The sequence below is a fragment of the Lepisosteus platostomus genome, chromosome 7 (genome assembly GCF_059453375.1).
Source record: "Lepisosteus platostomus isolate fLepPlt1 chromosome 7, fLepPlt1.hap1, whole genome shotgun sequence".
In the NCBI taxonomy this organism is placed as follows: domain Eukaryota; kingdom Metazoa; phylum Chordata; class Actinopteri; order Semionotiformes; family Lepisosteidae; genus Lepisosteus; species Lepisosteus platostomus.
Genome location: NC_142617.1, coordinates 52,766,505 through 52,788,691, shown reverse-complemented (window position 1 = coordinate 52,788,691; position 22,187 = coordinate 52,766,505). Strand labels below are relative to the sequence as shown.

Below are 22,187 nucleotides of genomic sequence, written 5' to 3'. Positions count from 1 at the left end.
CAAGAGAATGTGTCCATATAAAGATATATTGTGTGTACCCACAGATGAATATAAACACATACATACTGTACAGTATATGTACTGTATATAATACAAGGTGCTTATAAAGTCAGTTGGCCTATTCAAATAACTATTATGAAAACTGCATCCTGGAATGGTTCACAAGACCATGGAGAACAGGTGCCTACACAGCAGGAATGGTCAGTCTTGGCTACTCCATTCCACTAAATTTGCAAGTCTATGCTCCACCTCGTACTTGACTATCAAAAAGATTACCAGCAACTTGGTTAAAAAAGTAATTAAGGAAATGCAACACATAATTTACTGGAGGCTCAACCTGCTTTAACAGAGTGGAACAGCGTGTCAACAGAGTCTAGACAAAGGCAGGACACAGAGCGCACACAGCATCAACAGAGGTGCTGTCAATTTTATATCACGTACTATACCTTACAGGCGAAAAGTTTCTGGCCCAGCAAAAACTATAAGATAAGAGCACTTTATTTGCCAAATACAATTTCTTGCAATAGGAATTTGTCTTTTCACATATCCCAGCTTGCTCTCCATGAGACACATAGGCACACAGATGGGGAGAGAGAAGCTCAGGGTTAGTGCGCAGGGCCGGCCATTTATACAGTACAACGCCCCTGGAGCAGTTGGCCACAGTGCCACCTCTCTGCCCCAATACAAGAAAAATGATTTCCATGTCTGCAATACTTCTTTATGAAAAGTACAGTAAACAAAATAATTTAAACTAATTCCGTCTCTTTCATTTGGTAATAATCCTAAACATTTTTTTCTATATACAGTATATAAAGTGGATTACAGATTAACATAAAAGCGTGTGCAATACCTGCACGTTACTTTTTCTGCATCATCGTTTGAAACTAATATTTATGAACTGGGTGAAGTCTCACTTTGCTCCCTTCAGAATTCAAGGGGTTAAATATACAGTAATTTTGCATCTTATTGTCTGTGCCGCGGTAACTTCGGGATGAGCGTTAAAGAAAGGGGCTGTTACCTCTTTAAGTGCTCACTGTCTCCCTCTTGCGGACACTAGCGACTGGAAAGTCGCTTCGCAGTTGGAGACCGAGTGGTGTTTTTCATGTTGTTACTCGGGATCCTTTTAGGGGTGAGGGGGGTTTGCAAAACTAAATAGGCGAGCGGAGAGGGGTCAATGCCTGAAATCCGGTATTATTGAAGAACAAGAAGTGATGAAGGCGCAGCAAGAGCTGTTGAAAAGGAGTCTGCATACCCCCTACAGATCTGACAAGACAGCGAATAGCGTGCATTTTATTGTAAAACATTAAAGAAAGACTTTTTTTCCCTTAATCAAACCAGCGTGGGATTTGTTTGGAGATCATTCGTTGTACACAGGTCTACTCGCCGTTTTTTGTCAACGGAGATAACGACCTTTTTCTTCTTTTTTATCACCGTGCTGTGGTTCTTTTTTTGCTTGTGGAAAATCTTGGGACACTTGTTGAAATTTCAGAGTCTTCGCTCAGTGGCATTGTAAATTCAGGCGTACGTTACAGTATACGGACATACAGTCGCAATATTGTTGGACCAAATATATGAAATTTTACAGCCTTGTTTTTTAAACTAATTGAAGATTATTTTCTGGACATTATATGTACTTTCCAGCATTTGATATTGATTTGTGGCCGCGGTTGCTGTAATATGGAGTCTTTATAGTACAGAGGATGGAAAGGATTCTGTAACAGTGGATTCGGTGTTAGGTTATTGTGATTTTGTAACGAGATGCTTACTTTCGCCGTAAGCACTTTTTTTAAAGTTCTTATAAATGCCGCTTTAGTGACATTTATGACCGTATAAATGTATATACGCAAAATACAAATTATTTCATAGCGTTTTTAGCGTTACGAGCAATCTAAAATACTTCCTAAATACAATTTAAAAAGTTCATTGCATTTTTTTACCTTTCCATCGCGTTAACTCCCATTGTTCAAAAGTTTCTGAGATTTTTTTTAAAGAAGAAATTTTATTTTCTAAAAAGCTTGGCTAAATAAAAAGTTTAGATGCTTGGCATTTTCAGTTTTAAGACATTTCTGACTTGTCAGCTTTCAAAACAAATTTTGACAGTACATAATGCTGAGAAAATTTAGGACTGGCGCTAAATATTCCCTAAACTGTACAGAATAGCTTCTGAATGCATATCTAGCTACACTTTTGTTTGCAAACTATTATACTGTTGTCATCATTTCGGATACGGAGTTTACGAACAGGGAAGATGGATTGAAATAAGGACTTGTGACACCTGCTGTGATTTTTTTTTTCTTAAAGTCTATTATCTATTTTTTTTTAAAAAAACAACTGAGTTTAACTTGTGGAACTGTGCGGCCCACACCATGTCCGGATCCCCGGGCTCGGGTGGCTCTAACCCGCGGAAATTCAGCGAAAAGATTGCGCTGCACAACCAGAAACAGGCCGAGGAGACTCGGGCCTTCGAACAGCTTATGACAGACCTCACTCTCTCCAGGGTAAGCAGATCCGCATCTGTAATCTTATAATACCGAATTAACGAATGACACTTTATAGTGTGTTTATATATCTGCTCCTCAATGGAGAAAAGAAAGGAAATTGGAACTGTTCTGATAGAGGAAGAGGAGTAAATAGTGTTAACTTTCCTTCAGCCCTGCCCACCTGAGACGGAAAGAAACAGGCAGGAAGGGGGGAGAATATGAACCCCATTACTGAGGCGGGGGGCGGTGTGGGAGGGCGAGTACGGCACCTGTCAAATCCACAGGTCTGAGTTCGTGTGAACAGCAGCGCCTGGGGACTTGGGGAGTCGTGAAAGCATGACAAGAACTGTTTGGCTTTGAAACAAGATGATTTTCCCAAGGAAAACCTGACACCTACGTACAATGTTGCGTTGAATGGTATCTATACGTGCTTATGCTTTGAATAGAAGCAAAAATTTAGTCAGTGGATACTAAGGAAATTTTGATTTGAATGGTAGTTCGGGTTTACATGAAGTAGGCTTTAAAATAACATCTGATTTCGGTGCTGAAGATACCTGGCGATCAGTTTGTTCAAGCATATTTTACAGGTTTGTTTCTGCATTCACTATTTCAACTGTAAGCAGTGAAACTCAGTTGTTTTACCCAGTTTAATGAGCACACGACCTGCCAGTGTACAGCATGCGTCTTGGCCAACTCTTTTTCTGTCAGTGACTGACACGTTATATTTAATGAATATGACAGCTTGGCCTCCGCAGTGTTTCTGCAAGGAAGCTCTCAGGAAATGACACTGTCAATTAAGATGTGGCCTGTGAGATTAATAAGGTTTAGGATTGCAAGTCCAATCTTCAAGTTTACATTTAATAGAAAGCAGTGATGTTTGCCAACTTCCAAGCAGTGTAGCCATGAGAACTTGTCTTGATTATTCATGTGTTCTACAGTAGTTTCACAAGGGTTAGGTTAAATGAAAAGAGATAAAGGAGAAAAAATAAAAGGATAATATTTTGAATATTTCAATTTATCTTAAGCAGAATGTGTAGCCTTTTTTTGTTCTACAGTGGTCATTTTTTTATGTTGCCACTGCTGTGCAGTGCGTCACAGTCTTATTGTGAACTTGCACTGTTCTCAGGGTAGGCTGATTTTACTACTTCAGTAATATAGGGCTGTGGTAGTAGGGGGCACATTGATGACCAACGTGTGAAAAGATGCTTGTGGAGAATGAGAAACGATGTTCACGCCTGACTAGGTTCTTCATAAATGGATGACATCAAAAGAGGTCTTTAATCTGCATTTTCAATTGTGCTCTGCGTTTTTGGATATAACCAGGGAACAGAATCTCTTGTGCATTGATGGAGGTATTCTCTATCTTAATGCTACTGGGACTGTCCTGATTTTAGTCATCATTTAGTAGTGTCTCCAGCATTTTTGAGCAACTGATGTTTTTTTCCTGGGCCTGAATGTCCCATTTACCCTTTCCCTCCACTGCGCTCTGTTTTACCACTCCCAGAACCTACAATGAATTTGTAGCCCAGAATGTTTTAGGTTGTACTAAGATTTCTGTGAACTATACAAACTTCCTAGCCTTAAATATTCACCAGCGAGAAAACTACCAGGCAGAAATTAGTTCACTGAAGATAACAAAATCACACAGCACTATGTCTAAAAAATGCTCCTTTCCTCCTCCAGCTAAAAGTTTGTTATGCAAATATGAATTAATTTCAATGTGGCTGTAAAGCCCATGACATAGACCTGAGTTCAACTTGTTTTGAAGGGCTTTGCAGTCAGGAAAAATAATCAATAATAGCTTACACAGTACTCCAAAAATACAGTTTTTAGTGTATGGTTTGACATTTATATTTAAAAACTGGGTCTTGAGAGAACATACATGTGGAACTTATTATACTACTGTATATTGTGATTCATTTCTTACAGTGTCTCAAAGTGTCTTTATTGTTTAATTAGAGTAGTCAAACATTTAACCCAATTGTTTTCTAAACTAGACATATATAGGATTTTCCTAGCCATCTTTTACAGTTGCTTATCCAAGTCATTCATTTCCTATTAATCACCTCAGAGACTGGTTCGAAATGTTACCTTTAAGCCACTAATGAAATAATTAGACCACAACAACAGTTGGAACTGAGAACGCGGTTGGAACAATAACCAGAAGACATTAAGCCCTCCAGGAGTGACATCTGAGACCCCTGCTCTAAATTATCCTCATGTGCCTGTGAATTTGCGTGATATCCCATCCAGGTGTGTCAGGGATAGGTTCAGGCTGCTGCAGTCCTTCCCAGGAATGGCTTTCTGATTTAGGTCCAGTCAGATTTCAGCAGGATTTAACAAAACCATTTATGTGATCACTGTGTGCAGCTTCGTTTTGTCTCTTAAAAACTGATACCTGAACAACAGCCAGAACTTTGGGAGCCCATCTTTGTTTTTTACAGCATGTTAAACATTGAAGACAAAAGTCCAAAGGTATAAAACTTTTGCTGCCCTGAAGGGAATGGTCGGTGGCCTTTCTTTACAACGAGTGGAATCAGCTCTTCTCTGTTTTTAGGTCTGTAGTTGTTTTTTTTTAATGTATTGGCATTTTCTTTGCTTTTGGTCCTAAAAACATGGATATTATCAATATCCTGATGTTAAGTCCCACACCTGTCCCGCAGCTGAGGCTGTGATTCCTTTGATGTCACTCCCTGGGTTGATCAATTCATATGAGGACCTCCTTCATTTTTGGATGCATTTGACATCCTGAGTCAAGGAGGGCAGGTATTGAGTTCTATTACCCTGAGCAGTCTGTCAGGCCATGGAATTTGCTTGTAAGGCTGGTAACTGGCTTTTCTCCTGACAATTTTTCTACCTTAAAATAACACTGCACTTACATAGCAATACATTTTTGGGTAAAGAGGTCATAGGGATTCAGCAGTATATACTGCACCAATGAAAGCCACAGCAAGGTTTTTATTCTGTAAGCATCAATACTCAAATGTGTTATAGTGAAACAGGTAATTTGTAGTTTGTTTGTTCTGTAGGAGATACATAACACCTTTTGGAAAAGTGTCTGTGTGGTATGGTGCCTCAGTTTAAACTGAGCAAGTTCAACACTTCAATAAAGGAGATAACTTTTCTGGGAAAAGACATTTGAAAGTGTTTGTTACCTTTTAAAAATAACACTTTCAATCATCTTTTGTTTTCACGTAACATCAGAACGGAGAGATTAAAATGTTTAAAATTGGAACAACCATGAAAATATACAAGATTCTCATTCATAACGTGTTCATGCCATGGAGTCACAATGGGTGCTTTTGTAAGGGCTTTTCCACAGTGCTCAATAAAAAAAGACTTGTGGTTTTGGAGCTGAACTGACTCCAATCACTCCACATGTCTCTTAAGGTGTGAACTGTCAGTGACCTCCTTCCAACAGAAGTAGTGAGAAAGTGAAGTATGTATTTATACTTTTTGCCCAGGATACAATTAAGGATGCTATGAATTTAGACTCTACTGTTTCAACGTATGATATAGCAGTAAATAAAGCCTAGTAAATATACAGTAGCAGCTCGGATGCTGTGAAAAAAGTTCCACTAGGTTTGAAGCAGCCTTAATGAAAAACAGCTTAAAAGTTCTGCTGTTTAGCAAAAAGATTTCAGATACTAGGCAAATGTGTCAGAATTTGGGATTATGTCTGTTTTAAGATGCTCAAGCAAAGCACTTGAAGAAATCTTGAAAGGAATTTAGGGCTGGAAAAAGGTTTTGCAAAGTGTTTGAAAAGTAGCTGCTTAGAATGAAACAAGTTGCTGTACTTGGGTCAACTGAGAAAGGCTTTTCTTTATGGTACAGATGCTCGAGGCTTAGTTCCTTATAGAAATGAGGCTGCTGTCATAACGGGTTGAGTGAATGGGTGCAGGATTGGAGAGAGAGCTTCTTTGTGTGGTCTCCTGTGAAGGTGCAAAGCTTGCGGGCTTCTTCATGGGGGTCAGGTGTTTGAGAGCAGAAAATCTTGAAGCCTCCCGGTATACCACTGGTCCCTCAGTGCTGTGCCTCCCTGGGGGGCTGCTCTCACCTTTTGGGTAGGAGCCCAGACTAAAACCCTGTCTGCTCTCTCAGACAACAAGATCTGCAGATGTTAGGTATGTTTTAGTTTGCCATCTGTAGCTAAAACAATATTTGATAGAAAGCAGTAACATTCATGGTTTTTCTGTTTGGTGTTCAGATCCCAGTTTAAACATGCAGTAAACCAGATCAGTTGAGCACACGATGATCTCATCTGCTGTAACTTCTTGTGCTGTTTCTGTGTAAAGAACGACGCCTTCTGAATTTTCTGGGTAAGTTACTTGTGTGCTCATTTGTGGCAGTTGTAATAAGCCAGCAAGGCAAGGATCAGTGAGATGAGCCAGTCTTAGCCAGTTTTTCCTCTCTTGCCCTTGGGAATGCCAAGGCAGCTATCCCTAGCCAGGCCTGCCATGTCGTCATAGTGGTGTCCCAGATGTCTTATTGCCTGTGCCAGTTTAAAACACCACTCCAGTCAGAGGGGACTTGCCCTGTGTTTTTGAAGGACGTAAATATTTCAGCAGGTGGGGGGTGGATTAGTAGTTTCACTAGCTCGCATGTGTGTTGTATTGCAGGTTACCTCACCAGTCCATTCAGGTCCCGGTCCTGTGTCTTGCAGAATCATTGTTTGGTTACTAGACATGATTAGCAAGGCTGGTAAGAAATTCATGGGACAGATATTAGACAAGGGGATCGACATTAAGGGAAATCCTCTTATTGCTACTCTGGAGCTGAGCCTAAAATCTGCGATATTTAATCTAGGAGTGTAAGGACCTGTGAAACCTGTGAGCACAGTATACTAAAAATAAAAGGCTGTGATGTGATTCAGGAGCAGCAGGTTTGGATATCACTGCAATAGGGTGCTGGATTCTTTGAGAAGTCCACTGTAAAAGGGCGGAGGTTATTATAAATAAGAGTGACTGAATAGCTTAATAGTTCAGTGCTGTATCAGGTAACATAGAGGCCTGTGTTTGGAAGAAGAAAGTCGTAGTTTTTGTTGTGGAAGAAGTGGAGCAGAGTAGTTCCAGCAGGAAGGTTCTCATAAAGCATAGTTATGACAACTTTCATATTGGGCTTGAGAGAGACAGGAAAGCTTGAAAGAGACATTAAAAATAGTCCTTTTCATGGTCAGTTGCCTTTTCACATATTATAAACCTGACTACAGCCATTTTCCTTTTTTTAATGTGTAAACCTCCATTCTTTGAATTTGTTGTTTTGTATTGTATATTTTGGTGTTCTGTGAAATAAAGTGTAAATTAAAATATTCAGCAGCTTGGCTGGTTAGAGTGCCAGGCTGCAGTGTGTTCAGCATGTTCAGCAGCTCGGCTGGTTAGATTGCCGGGCTGCAGTGTGTTCAGTGTGTTCAGCAGCTCGGCTGGTTAGGGTTCCGGGCAGCAGTGTGTTCAGCAGCTTGGCTGGTTAGGGTGGCGGGTGGCAGTGTGTTCAGTGTGTTAACCAGCTCGGCTGGTTAGGGTGCCGGGCGGCAGTGTGTTCAGCAGCTCGGCTGGTTAAGCTTCTGGGCCACAGTGTGTTCAGCAGCTCGGCTGGTTAGGTTGCTGGGCAGCAGTGTGTTCAGTGTGTTCAGCAGCTTGGCTGGTTAGGGTGCCAGGCCACAGTGTGTTCAATGTGTTCAGCAGCTCAGCTGGTTAGGGTGCTAGGCGGCAGTGTGTTCAGCAGCTCAGCTGGTTAGGTTTCCGGGCCACAGTGTGTTCAGTGTGTTCAGCACCTCGGCTGGTTAGGTTGCTGGGCCGCAGTGTGAATAAACACATTGAGAAAATAGAATGAGGTCGGTCTTTGAGATTCAAATTCTGCCCTTTGGTTAGTATGAAGAAGAATTGACTCCAGAATTTGCCTATCCCTGATCAGAATTGATAATTGAGACTGTTTACCTTACATTCAGGAAGAAGAAAAACAGCGCTTATTTATCCCGTAGCTTCTCAGGCTATAGTAAAACAGAAGAAACTTCTTTTGCTCTAAATGACAAGTACTAGAGCCGTTTCAAGTGCTGCTTTGTGTCTATCTCAAAACTGGAGTTATGTGTTATAAAGGAGTCTCTAAAAATGATTTTATGAATCCTTCACCACTGATGTAAAAAGGCACAGTAAAATCTTCAGCCACAAGCCCACTACCACTACAAAGACAAAGCAACCTTAATTTCTTAGTTGACCCTGATGCTGGAAATCAATGAAATAATTAAAAAATATTTAGAAGACAGCCAGGCTATGAAATACAGTGTGGGTGGTGCTGTCTTGGCTTTCATCTGTCTACAGTGCCTTACCTGTTCCTGCCCTCCAGCTGCTCAGATTGTGTCCCAGGTCCTGACAACTCTGTTTTCCTTGGGAAAGGTGCAGTTCCAGAAGATCCAGCAGCTGCGCTTGTCACAGAGCCGGGTGCAGTACTACGGCGGCTCCCTGCCCAACGTCAACCAGATCGGCAATGTCAATGCTGACTTCCAGGTGAGCAGCCCTTGCGGCACTGCTGTTGAAACCCATCTCTACTCTAATCCTTGACCTGTCTCCCCCTCCACCACACTCACAGTAATCACAAATGATATGACTGTGTAGCCAAAGGGTAGGCTCATTAGAGCCTTACTTGTCTCTGCGATAATAGGTCTCGGTTCTGCGTAAGCTGAGCAGTGTTTTTAGGATCAGGTGAAATTGTACTCGGTGCCCGACTGTATGTAATTAAAACATCTTGAAAACGAGGACCTATAATTCGGAATCAATCGAGGATTACAAGTTTAAGTGTGTCACATCCCTGCTATGATCTGTTTAACTATGTAGGAAGAAGCTGCTGTTGGTTCTGTGAATTAGAGTTCAAAAGCTTTGCCTGAAGAGCAGGAGCAGCCAGGGATAAAAGACCTGACTAATGAGACTCCTGGTAAAGTTCAAGATCAAGTTCACGTTTTATTTGTCATTCCAGCCATGTACAAGTATACAGTGGAGCAAAATATTGTTCCTCCTGGTCCACGGTGCAAATACAGACAGGACACTGACATTGTAGACAGGATACACATAGTGCAAAGTGCAGATACACTTACTAAGGCAAATACATAATACAATATACACAATACACTGGATTTAAAGCCTGCTTCTGGAATTGGAGTGGGTGCAAGTAGATTCCAGTGCTGCATCACTATGGTATTTAACTTGTGTCCTTTGGAAGAAATGTGCCAAGCTGTCTCTTTTGGATGATTATTGTAAAGTAGTGAACTCATTTTTATCTTGCTCTTTGTCTTCTTTTCATATCGCTGTGGAATATTATTGCTATTGTAATTGTAGAAGGTGGCCCATTTCCCATTTTGCTTATTTTTCCTCGAGTTTGAAAATTGAGTGCTCAGCGAATGTCCAAATGATTTTTCTCTCAAGATTGTTCTAAATCCCCTGTCAACCTAAGGCACTGAAAATCCTTTTCTTGGAAAAGCCAGATGGCCCAAGAAAATATAAGAATTCCTTTTGTTTCCAGGATTAATTGATTCTGTCAATTAATTCATAATGCTGAATGTACTGAGGAGGGACATTCCCTAGTAACAAATTAATTATTGAGTCTTGTCATCAGTCCAGCAGTTGATAAGTCTGTGCCATTCCGAAAGACAGGCCAGACAGTTTGTGGCTTGACTTCAACTCCATTGAAGTATGTCAGACAACATTATGATATAGCGCAGAACATGTGCACCTCACTAGTAAAGCTGAATTCACAAAAAGCACTAGTGATGCCAAAGAAGTAACAGTATTTTTGTAATTTACTGCTGAGTCAAGAAGTTTTCACCTGGGAGCCAACATTCCTTAGTAATTGTGAGTAATAATATGTTATACAGGGGCAAACTAAGTTCAGTTTTGGTACAGAAACCTGGAAGGACTATAGTCTAATGAACTGACAGTCTGAATTCCTGGTCAGAAGGATTCAGTTACTGGCTAGTAGACTCTCATTTGTAATAGGGACAAAAAGAGCGCCATTAGCTCAAAATGGTACCTGACATTTTTACTAATTGTGGCGTTATGATTTTAGTCTTCATTTTTTGTGAGCTAGCACCAGCTCGTTTCAGTATGCAAAGGTAAGGAAGGATACATTACAGGTAGGGCAGACAAGCTGCACATTTTATATAGAAAGTACAGTATTCTAATCAAGTTTGAAAATGAAGTTACAGTGTATATGAGGTGAACAAAGAACTGGCTTCATTCTATGTTAGTCTGAAGCATGGAGAATCAAGATGCCAAAGCCAGGACCCCAGATAATGTTGTCTTTAGTTTAATGTTAGTATTTTAAAGTGATCTTACTTTGTCATTCTAAACTTGGTTGCATATTCTTAAATAGCCTGTCAGCCCATTGTTAATTTACATTATTAATTTATCTTATGGCATGTGACTACATAAGAAGGATGTAAGGTCTGTGTACAGAGTTTAGGTGAATATGAGAGAGACAATTAAGGAATAGGAGCTCAGCCTCACAATCCACAATTATTTGTTTAAATGCTAAGTGCATATTGCATTAAGTTCCAAATTCCTTAACAGCACAGAAACAGAAAAAAGGTTCACTTTTCCACCTTCACTTATGGAAAATCCATCCACAGATCACACAACAGGCAACACATTTCCATGTGTTCTTGGAAATTTTGGAAAGCAGACTGGAAACACCCAAATATTTCTGTTGGGACTGGGACACTTTTTTTTTTTTCACCTTTTGAATTGGACACAAACTTTATCCCTGAAGGGTTGTGTGGAGGTTTGTGCGTTTCGGAAATGCGAGTGAACGCAGTCTGTGCTGTACACGTCTCCCCGCAGGGCGGCTTCCCCTCCGGTCTGGACAGCGTGCGAGGGACCCGACACCACGGCCTGGTGGAGAGGGTCCACAGAGAGCGCAGCCGCCTCAACTCCCCTCACCGGAGACTAGCTGACAAGCATGGACGGCAGATATCCTTTCCCCAGCCCGCCCACTGCCCACCAGGGTTAGAGCGCTAGTGGTCGGTCCCAGGGCGACCAAAGCTTTGTCTTCAAACGGGGTTTCATCATCGGTACTCAAGCAAGAGAAGTGTTTTGTGTGTTATAGTGCAGCAGCAAGAACAGAGACAAAACTGCTCTCCCTTCTTTCAGCTTTCCCATCAATGCCAATTTCCTGTCAGTTGCCAATAATAATAATCGAGACTCCTTGCCACAGAGGTGTAGATAGGCTCCTGAGGGCGCACAGAGCTGATCACCAGAGGCAACTGATCCCAGCTCTGACCTTCAGAGAGCTGCCTGAATACTTCCCCTTGGCTGTCAAGTGGACTGTTAATGTGCAGATAAAGTGTGTGAGGATGTGTGACTGTTATTGTATAAATGGGGTCATGAAGGACACCCTGAGAATTTGGTGTAACAGAGATCTATACCAAATGTATTGGTCATACCAGGAAGAGATTAATAGCAGTTTAACTGCAAGATATCAAAACAAGGAATGCATAATGTAATACAGCAGTCCTTCCTGCAGTGTGGTGCCTTTGGGGTGATGGGAAGAAGATGTTTAGAGTGTTATTTATGCAGGGTGTATGAGGATTAGCATGTGAACTCTGTACATGTGGGTGCATCTGTGTGTACAGGCCTGGGGCTCTGGAGCTGGTCAGTGTATAGCCAAGGCAATTCCACGGCACAATTGTGGGGGTGTGAAGGGGGCCATTGAGGACGGTTGTAGATCAGATGTGTTTTTGCGCAGGGTATCTAATATCTGTGGTGTGTTTGCGTACGTTAAGGCCCGTGAGTCCCAAAGTGTGAAAGGCAGGGAGGTTACCTGGAGGCTGGCTGACTGGTTTGTTTGTGTTGTGATCTCCAGGGATTACCAGGCCCGAGGAGACAGAAGGGGTTTTGTGTTTGGATCTGGTTTCACCTTCCAAGGGAATGGGCTCATGACGGGAGGGCGGTCACAGCCAATCCCACCTTCTGTTTCGTACTCCTCACTTTGCCTTTCTTCTCCTCTCTCTCTCCTTCTCTTTTTTTCTGCTTTCCTCTGTCTGCCTCCTCTCTATGAGCACACTGCCTGCTTTTTGCCTTCAATGGCCTTTCAGAGCACCGCTTTCAGGTATTAAATATCATTCATGGCCTGAGTTACTTTGGGAGATGGTGGGTGACGTATTTTGAGAAACTACAGGACCTGGCATGAGTGTGTCATTAAGATTTATTATGGGTAGATTTACAAAGTATCAAGGAATTTGTTCAAAGCACATTAATCTAAACAGTTTTTACCATTTCACCAAGGGAGTTTGGCTTCAGCAGGAAAAATTGTACAGTCTTCCAAGTTGGTTCAGTACTAAACCGTTATAATAGCAGCAGCATTGTTTTGCGTTTAAAGCTGATGATCTTAAAGGAAGGTCTGAATCGCTGGTGTTTTTTTTTGAAAAGTCACATGGACTTTTTACTCCGAATCTGTTGTTCCCTAGCACATTTTGACCACACCATCAAAAGGGCTCTTAGGTGTACAGCAAAGCCATCTAGAGGTATTGTACAAAACGTACTGAAGCTCTGTCTGCAGAAATGGAAGGAGTGTATCTTTATCCCATGTTGGGGAACATTAAGGCAAACCCAGCCTCTGTTTCTGGGTGTTGCTGGGGGTGATCCCATTAGAGTCAGCACAGTCCCTGGCCCAGCAACTTTGTCAGGAAACAGAAATGCCACATTTTGCTAAACCATGAGATTTGCAGAGATAAATTTGCAAGCTATTTCATAAAAGAGGACTGCTAGAAATCAGGTCCTACAGTTCTTTCCCATGTGTCTTCGCATGATCATAGAGGGGATCTGACCCCCTTGCAAGGCAACAACTGAGTGGTGGAAACCACATATGTTTTTTATGTCTTTATGTCTTTTTGTATGTCTCTAGGGCTGCACACTGCCGCTCTAGGGTTTCTATAGAAACTGTCAGAGGCTGAGGAGGAGATATGAATCCTCAAAGAAAGCTTTGATTCATGCACAGCGATGAGAGTTCAAACAGCTGGGTCCCATTGGGGTTAATCCCTGTAGGTTCACAGATGTGCAAGTGCGTGATGCTGTTTGGAGGCAGCAGTGTTATGTAAGCACTTCACTGCCTGACGTCACACTCCTTGGATTTGAGTAATTCTGCTCCGTGAAAAGCTACTGCCTTGATTCACTTACAGGGAAAGACGCTCATGACCCTCTGACTCCCGGCAGCCCGAGCCAGAAATGCAGGAATAACCACTCCCATCTCCTCCTACCTCAGAGAATTGTTATTGCCTGTTTGCAGTGTCCTTCTCCCACTGCTTTAATTTGCAGTTAGACACTATAGTCCTTATTCAAGATTTAGTTTAGCTGCATTTTAATCTTTGGACACTCAGGTATTGCCTTCAGGTTCAGTATATTTGGGAACAATTAGAGGCGACCAGACTAAATACGTGCCCAACGCACAGTGCTCTTGGATTGTGTCTTTTGTGTAGTTAACTGTTTTATTTCAGGAGCCGTTCTGAATATGGAAAGGTCAGATGGAGTTCAAAGCTGAAAGAAAGGAAACTGAATTGATTTCTTCCACTCTTGTGATGCCAGCCTATAACTCCTCCTCCTCCTCCTTTTCCTTTTCTTTCCCTGGCCCACTGTGATTTCAGGGGGATGCCGTTCCATTTCTCCGTCAGCTTTCCAAGAATTAATCCTAGATTCTGAGGATCATCGAGGAATGTGCTTAAGAAAGTAAACAGTTCTGCTAGCAGTCAGCTCTGACTGCTCTGGCATGAACACCATCCCATAGGGTCCTAAGTGTGAAGCTTAGATGGTTTAAAAATATTGCCAGCATTTGCTTACATGAATGGTTAAACCTTCTGGTTAAATCTGCACATAATAAAATAAAAGAGTGTTATTATTTTTGACGTAAAAGTATTGTGTGTATCTAGACTTTTCAAGTTCTTTATTGTTTATTGAATTTGTTGCAGCTGTCTGTGCATAATGGTGAACAGCTTATTCACATTTAGTGAGCAGTGAAATAACGTACAAATACTAATGCACTGTCCACAGTGCTGTGGTTAGGATTTTTGCATTCATTTTTCATTGAATTTGAGGCTAGCATTTTATTATATCTGATTTTATTTTCTCCTTTAAGCACCAGATGTCTCCTACAGCCAAGTCCAGTTTTCAACAAATCAGTTTAACTGCATTTACATTAGGTGGGATAAATGAGCAGAGTACTATGTATTACCAGCTGTGTCTTTGATTTAGTGCATCTGTTTCACTGATTGATCTCCAGATTTTGTGTTTTAAAAAAATCAAGTTATCTAGAGATTTTCCATAGAAGCTAGTATTTCCCCATTAATCCATGTATCTGCTGAAGTGGATTTCTACAAGCCACCAAACAATCTTCTGATTTGTTAAAAAGGTGCATTGAACCATAGAGGGATCCCCTCAGTAAGATGAGTGCAAGTGGCTTTGTGGTCATATAATACCTGTTGCTTACTGGCTCTTCCCATGGCTACAACAACTAAAGGCTAATTAAAACTGAGGAAATCTCTCTCTTAATCCATGTCTTCCGGCTTTGGGTATAAGAATAACGAAAACGTGTGTCAGCATCTCTCTTTGATTAGTACATAAGCATCCTGTGTGTATGTGTCTTGACACGTTTTGTGGGCCTGTTGGCAGTATATTTAGATATTTGATCTGTTATCAAATATTTAAATATCTATGCAATTCTCTGTAATTGTTTTATGTGATGTTTTCAGATGTTTTCAAGTTATTTAAATTTCTGCATCTGCTCACTGTATTTGGTAATTCAAATACTAATCTGACTTTTTGAGGGTTTAGACAGTTAATGTAGGCAGTGCTTATCTCATTGTGTTTTCCATCTCTTGATGAACAAGGGACTTTGTTACTGGCAAGTTCCTCATTGCTTTAAAGAAATGACTGCGTCTTCCAAGATGGAGCAGATGTTTGATGGTGAAAGTGCCAGGACTTTTTTTCCTGCTCTTTGTCTGAAGTGCTTCTCTCTTGGACAATGCAAGGAACTACACACTGACAGTTGCAAGGGGTCGATAGTGTTGCCATTGTTTCACTGACCTTTGATCAAGCCTGTATTATTGTTCAAGTCTGGCTGTTCCAGGACTTTATTGAAAGTCATATGTTTTGTCTTTAGTACAGTGGGTTTTTTTGTTTGTTTTTCTTTAGTTTTAATTGTGCCTATTTATCTGTTTCTTTTAAATCAGTTTAAAGTTTATTTAACCACTGGTCCACACTTCCCCCAGACCTTTAACGCAAATCTCTTGAGCTCGCTGCCTCTCCAGGCTGTCATCCTAAGCAGTTGTATTATATTGTCTCCCTGCCCTTCAGTTTTAATAAATGGACTTTAATGCCTCTCAGTCTCTCAGCTCTACAATTACACCACAGTGGCCTCTGGGTTCTAGCTTCTAGAACAATGCCTTCCCAGTCCCTTGTCTCTTACTAGATCTCTTGGCACTTGGCTGTGTTGTGTCGCTTTGCTATCAGTCTATGGTGCTGTACAGGTAAAACAGTGCTTAAGTTGTTTTAATGTTATTGTGGTTTTTGATTTAATAAGTACTTGAAGGTTTGAATGTCCTCGTGTGAGTTTAGTTTTTTGAGATAAGTTTTCCTTGACTGTGAAACGTTGAGAGCTCTCCATACGGATCGGTGTACCTGTCTCCACCCCCTGATAACAGCTGGAGAAGGTGAGTGCTGCATTTTCACTGACTATCCAAACCTGGGTTCAGTCCATAAGCCTTGGGAAAAGCATGGGTACATATTGTAGAATCCGAGCCACGTCTACATAGAGCTGGGTGTGACGGTTTGTTCAGACCCATCAATGATAAACCCCAGACAGATTGGTTGGAGCAGACCCTGGCTAGGACTCAGACCTTTAGCCAATACTGAGAATAGGGAAACAAAAAAAGTACAGATTGATTAGATTGGTAAATAATTTTTGTCCTGCCACACCATATATTAAATACTGTATATATCTTTCAAATATCAAGCATTTTTTTACTGTATTCCTTCAATGTCCTCTGAAGCAGTGCATTACAAATAATTTTTGATATAATTATATACATTATACTGTTTATTAATGAAAAGCAAAAGGATTTTTTTCTTCCAAAATAAGCTTATCTTAATTATACTGCACTTCGGTTTCATCAGCATTGTGTGCCCCCAGCATTCAGTGAGCTACTAGCCAGGCTGGTATTTTTGCCTGGGGAGAGCTACACCTACAGAGGTATTTCTAACAGATTAGCATTTTGGCTAAAGGTCAGATGACACATTGAAGGAATCTGTTGGTCGTGCTTGTGTGTCGTCTCTGGGGAATACCTAATACTCTCTCTTCACTCTGCGCTGCACCAAATGGAATAGCAATTAGCTATATTAAAAAAACAACAACATGCAAACCACATCTCTCTGCAGTTCAGTTCAATTGGCTATAAGCTTTCTTTCTCGAAGCAGGCTGGTTGGACTGGTTTTATTTTTCCTGTTTTTATGAGTAAGTGAATTATGGCCTGTAATAAAAAGTTCTATCTAGTGTGGCTCTTTTCAGCATAGGGAGGGACACAATGAAGCCTGGCTTCTCATTGCACTGTTATATTGAGGGAGCATCAGTTCCCTACTGTGTACAATACAGCTAGTAAAGCAAAATGGGTCCACGCCCCTGCTCCATTGTTCCACCTTCACACAGGTCTGATGTCCACTGGTAGATAAATCAATATTAACATATGTCTTAAGAAGTAGAAATGATACTATCTATGCATTAAATGGGGTCATTATTGTAGTGGTCTACTTTCTATATGGAGAGTTTAGCTGATTCTTCCTGTTTTTTTTTTATTCTGCTAGACACTGTGCATGTCCATTTTAGATTTTTTTAAAAGATTAAGTTGAAAGGGTATCTTTTTACTGCCAGTCTTGCAAAGCCCTTTGTAAAGGTACATTTGGAATTTTCAAAGTTCAGTAAAGGACTTTATTATTTACCACTTGTAAAATATGTGTATTTGAAAACATCAGGGTATGTTAACCAAGAAGAACGACATTACTGGTCTGCACCCACGCACAGTGCTCTTCTGAGTTCTCAGAGAACTGCAATGTGCCAAAGGGAATGTGTGCACTAATACTATGAATGCAGTGTAATGATAAATATTGTAATTCATATTGAGGGTGAATGATTTATAGAATGTAGGAACAGTAGTCATTTGTGTTGTAAACATTTGCGTTCCTGTGCTAATTGGTGGGTCATCATACACCCACAACTGGACTGAAGGGTATTAAGACATAAAGAACTAGGCACCTTTAAATAAAATTCCACAACACGATTTCCCCTTTTTAATGCTTCAATGCTGTTGAGTAACAAATGGCATTTTCCATCAAGGAGCCCTGTTGCCAAACCTAATGATTATGTTTAGTCCAGTTCCAAATGCATCAGGTTGTCGTGAACATACGCTTCTTTGTCAAAGACAATTTTAGCAAGAATAACTGCTGTAGGTGCTTCAAACACTTGCCAAACACTGAGGCCGTGTAAAATAACATATCATTGAGGAAATGTGCGTGTAGGTTGTGCTTTGTGAAATGGGAGCTGTGTTTTTTTAAGACCTACCCCAAGTAAGGGGTTAAAAATTGTTTTTATTTGTTGATGTTTTGATTATCAATTTTCTTCAAGTGTTTCCAGTCCTGGTGAGATCCCAGTACTAACCAGCAATATTTCTCTCTGATTCTAACCTGCCGTTTTTAGCACAGATCGCTGTAGCTGCTTGTCTGTTCTTTTTCCAAAGCATATGTACTACTAACCACAGCAGCTCTCCAAAGGCAGCCTTTCTCCTCCTGTTACCCCAGGTTACCCCTTCATTTTGTGCAGGCTGGATGCTCTGGGTTGGCTTTCAGTACTTTCAGCAGCTGCCTCTCAGGGTTGCCAAAACTGGGAATAGCCAGTGTGAGAGGTCATGATGAAATGTGTGTGTGTGTAGAGGGCCACAGCCTTTTGAAATCTTTGAATATGAAGGAAAGCATGTTGCACAGAAGCCAAGAGACTCATCATTACCTTTCTGTTGAATACTTAAAAAGTGTCCGAGGGAATTTCAGCCTGATTTTGGTCGTCAAAAGGCACTGTAGTGTTCACTTAAGCACAAATAAAGTTAATAAATCAGGAAGTGACTTGTTTCCCAAGACTGTGACCAACAGAATTTATGGTCATGATTTCTGTGTAAAAACAAATCAGGCATAGTGCTAGTCATGAATTATATTGTCCCCAATTTGAAACTCTTATTCTTATTTTCACTTGAGGTTGAACAGATCATCCTTATTTATTTGCTAAGCAGACTCCTTTATCCAGGTTTTACCTGTGTTAGCCATGTGATTCAGCAGTAGCAGTCTGGACTGTGTTGGGTGGAGGAGATACAGTGAGGAAGAGGACAGATTCTGGACAGTGTGGGGAAGAGGAGAACGTACTCAGGTCTGGATTTCACGACAGTCTGGCTGGGCAGAGCACGGGCTGCAGAGGTTTCGGAGGATTTTCGGCTGTTACGAGGCTGAATTTGAAGGGATTGGGAGACAGATACTGCTGGAAGCCCCCTGGGAGAGGGGAGCGGGAAATGTTTACAGCTAACACAACATCTGTGGCGCATTACTGCAGGCCACATTGGAGAGGATCCATTAAGCCTGTTAACCCTTACGTGACCAGAGCCTCAGACAACACAGCTGGTTTCTGCAGCTGGGAGAGTGCAACTTCACCTTGGTTTCCTAATGTGTGGCAGATTTCTCAGGTGGATTTTTATTGTGCTGTAATCCTCTGTCAAAAAGTGGATACTCAGCCTGTAAAGCAGTGCAGTATATATAGATGTGTCATGATGAAATGCTATTCTTGTTTACTACATTAGTTAAATAGTTCCAGACATCTTGTACATTCAAAAAGTAAATTATTCAATAATCGAATTTGTACAAACCTCCCCAAGACTGTTTCCACTTAGGAGTTCACAATATGTTGTAAGACACTGCAAGTTAAGTTTTACTCCAAATGATCAAAGTGCTCAAAAAGCTCTCAAGCTGTGTTTTCATAATAGCACCACAGTGAATCGTGGTGTGATTGCTTTTTCATTTTTCCTTTAAGTACTGGTAACACCGCAGGCATTAATTGAAACTGGAGCTGGGTTACACACCTGCTAGCTCTGAATAGAGTAATTTAAACCCTTCTCCTAGGAGAGTGAAAAGTCAGGTGGCTGGTACAGTGAGCAGTAGCTATGACAGGCATGTCAGAAAGCAGAAACACTAGTATATCCTAAGTCTTGCCATAGGTTAAAACAGGCCAGCATAACTAACTGGAGATTCCTGACACATGGCATTGCATCAGGCTGAATAATGAAACCCATCTACTGTATTTCAGTTTCTGTTTCTGAATCTCCCAGACTTCTCAACACACCATCTGCATCTTGCAGCCCATCTGTGCACAACACAAACACCCATCCCCAGCAAATACGGCCCTGCATATGCATTGTGTACAATCTAAATTTGAGTCAGCTTCTTCCATCTTATACTTAAAGTCGTAGCAGAGACTATATGGTCATTTTCATCATTTTTTTTAATAAAAGGACTTGAATTTAGGATTTGAATTTTGACTCCCTTTATAAACGGATAATTTCATAATGGAAGCTTTGAGTCCTAGATCACTGGCTGATACCCATCTTACAGTTTTTAGTGACTGCATTAAAATGTTTTGATGTTGTAATGCGCAGTTATCCAGTTAGGCAGTTTTATGATGAAATTCTCTGTTTTTTCTGTGTAAGTTCAATAGTAGCAAACCTCTTCAGACTCGGACATGAGACAGAATCAGGCATAATGTCATCTACAAATGACATTGCAAGGTTCTGTTGCACTCAAGGATAAAGTCTGTTAAATTGAAGACGATGCAAGAGAGGGAAAGGAAGGGATAGGATGGAGAGGCCTAGTGAGGGCCTTTTCTTTTTCCAAAGAGCACCGTCTCCCAGAGGAGAGGCAGAAAAGGGAAAGCATATTTTCTGGGCGGGGCAGTGGCAGTCCCCGGAGAGGAGCAGGACCGGCCTGAGTCTGGGTACAGCGGGCTCGGTCAGAGACGGCAGTCTGTCCCCGCGGAGTTCCGCTCCGCACAGCTGGGCCGGGTCAGCAGTGCAGGTCACTGCTGCTCTGCCTGTCCCACGCTCTCCCACTGCCTCGACCAGCTCTTCCCAGACTGAGCCCTCTCTCGGCCCAGCCCTGCTGAGGATTTAACCCCTGAAGGAGGGAGCTTGTGAACTGCTGCCTACTGATCAGCAAGGGACTCGCGCCTTATGGAAATGAGCCATGAGGAATACCAAGTATACCTCTTTCATAGGACCTGCTCAGAAATTACTAGAGGTTGCCTCTCTTTCCAATAAAACTCATTAATATGTGGTGAGGATGGTAAGCTCATTAAAAAATTAGTGATAAACATTTCACATCCCTTTTCTGCATGGAACTGAAGCACATGAATGTAAGTGTTTCTTATTTAAATCTATATGTGTGTAAAACATTTTCGCCAGTGACTTATATAGGACATTCACAGTAGCTATGAAAAGTATCCCCCCCCCGGACTTTTTTACATTTTATATTTTCAATATGGAATCAGAATTTAACTGGGAGTTTTCGATTGATGGAAAACATTCTATAAAGTGTCAAAGTGAAAACAAAATTCTACAAATCCTCCTAAATAAATTATAAAATGGAAAATAACTAATTGTAGAAGTATTTATGCCCTTTGAGTCAATATTTGGTAGCAAAGTTGGTAAACAGCAATTTTCAACTCCTGCCGCAGATTCTGGATTGGATTTAGGTCTGGGCTTTTTCCTTCAATCTTCACAAGTCTTCCAGGCCATCATACAGCCAATCATACCCGTAGCACAATACTGCCATCACCATGCTTCACAATAGTGTTGGTGTTCAAAGAATGATGTTTGTTGTTACGTTTTTACCAAGCATAATGCTTAACATTTTGGCCATAAAGGTCAATTTTGGTCTCATCAGACCATAGAATCTTCTGCATGCCTTCTGGCAAAGTATAATTGATATTTGATGTAGGTTTTTTTTTGTAACTTTCCCTTGAAGCTCAAGTTTGTGAAGCACCCAGGCAATTGTCATGTGCAGTTTCTCTTATCTCAGCCATGAAAGACTGTATTTCTTCGGAGTTGTCACAGGTCTCTGGGTGGCCTCCCTGACTAGTGCTCTTCTCTCCTGGATATACATTTTTTGAAGACCCCCTATTCTTCACAGTTTTATATTTTCATATAGAGCCATATTTTCTACATTTCTTTCAGACGGACTCTACTTTGCTTTGGGGATATGTAATATCTTGGAAATGTTCTTATATCCTTCCCCTGATTGGCACATTCAGTAACTGCATCCCAGATTTACTTTGAAATTTCCCTTGTCTTTGTGATGTAGTTTTTGTTTGTCACTCTCCCACTAATCAACTGTGGGACCTCCCAGAGATAGCTATATTTATCCTGAACTCAGGTGAAATACCCTAATTGCACACAGGTGGACTCCAGTCAACAAATTATGTGACTTCAAAAGGCACTTAGTTGCACCAGAACATATTTGGGTGTGTCATAGTAAAAGGAGGTGAATAATGATGCAATCACTTATTTTCTGTTTTATATTTATAATTAATTTAGGAGGATCTGTGGATTTTTTTTTCAATTTGACATTATAGTGTTTTATGTTGATCAATGGCAAA

The 22,187-nt window shown here is 41.0% G+C and overlaps 1 protein-coding gene across 5 annotated transcripts in view; it reads left to right on the top strand.

Moving 5' to 3' along the window:
• Positions 1 to 1,052: 1,052 nt before the first annotated feature.
• The window catches only part of crtc3 (CREB regulated transcription coactivator 3), a 36,333-nt gene continuing 15,198 nt past the window's right edge, over positions 1,053 to 22,187 (top strand). For all 5 annotated transcript variants that reach the window (XM_088641210.1, XM_088641209.1, XM_088641207.1 and 2 more), the window contains exons 1-4: positions 1,053 to 2,498; positions 8,870 to 8,980; positions 11,306 to 11,434; positions 16,103 to 16,164. In XM_088641210.1, the coding sequence (XP_088497336.1) occupies positions 2,367 to 2,498; positions 8,870 to 8,980; positions 11,306 to 11,434; positions 16,103 to 16,164 (434 nt within the window). In that variant the 5' untranslated portion in view covers positions 1,053 to 2,366. The remainder of the gene's footprint in view (positions 2,499 to 8,869; positions 8,981 to 11,305; positions 11,435 to 16,102; positions 16,165 to 22,187) is intronic.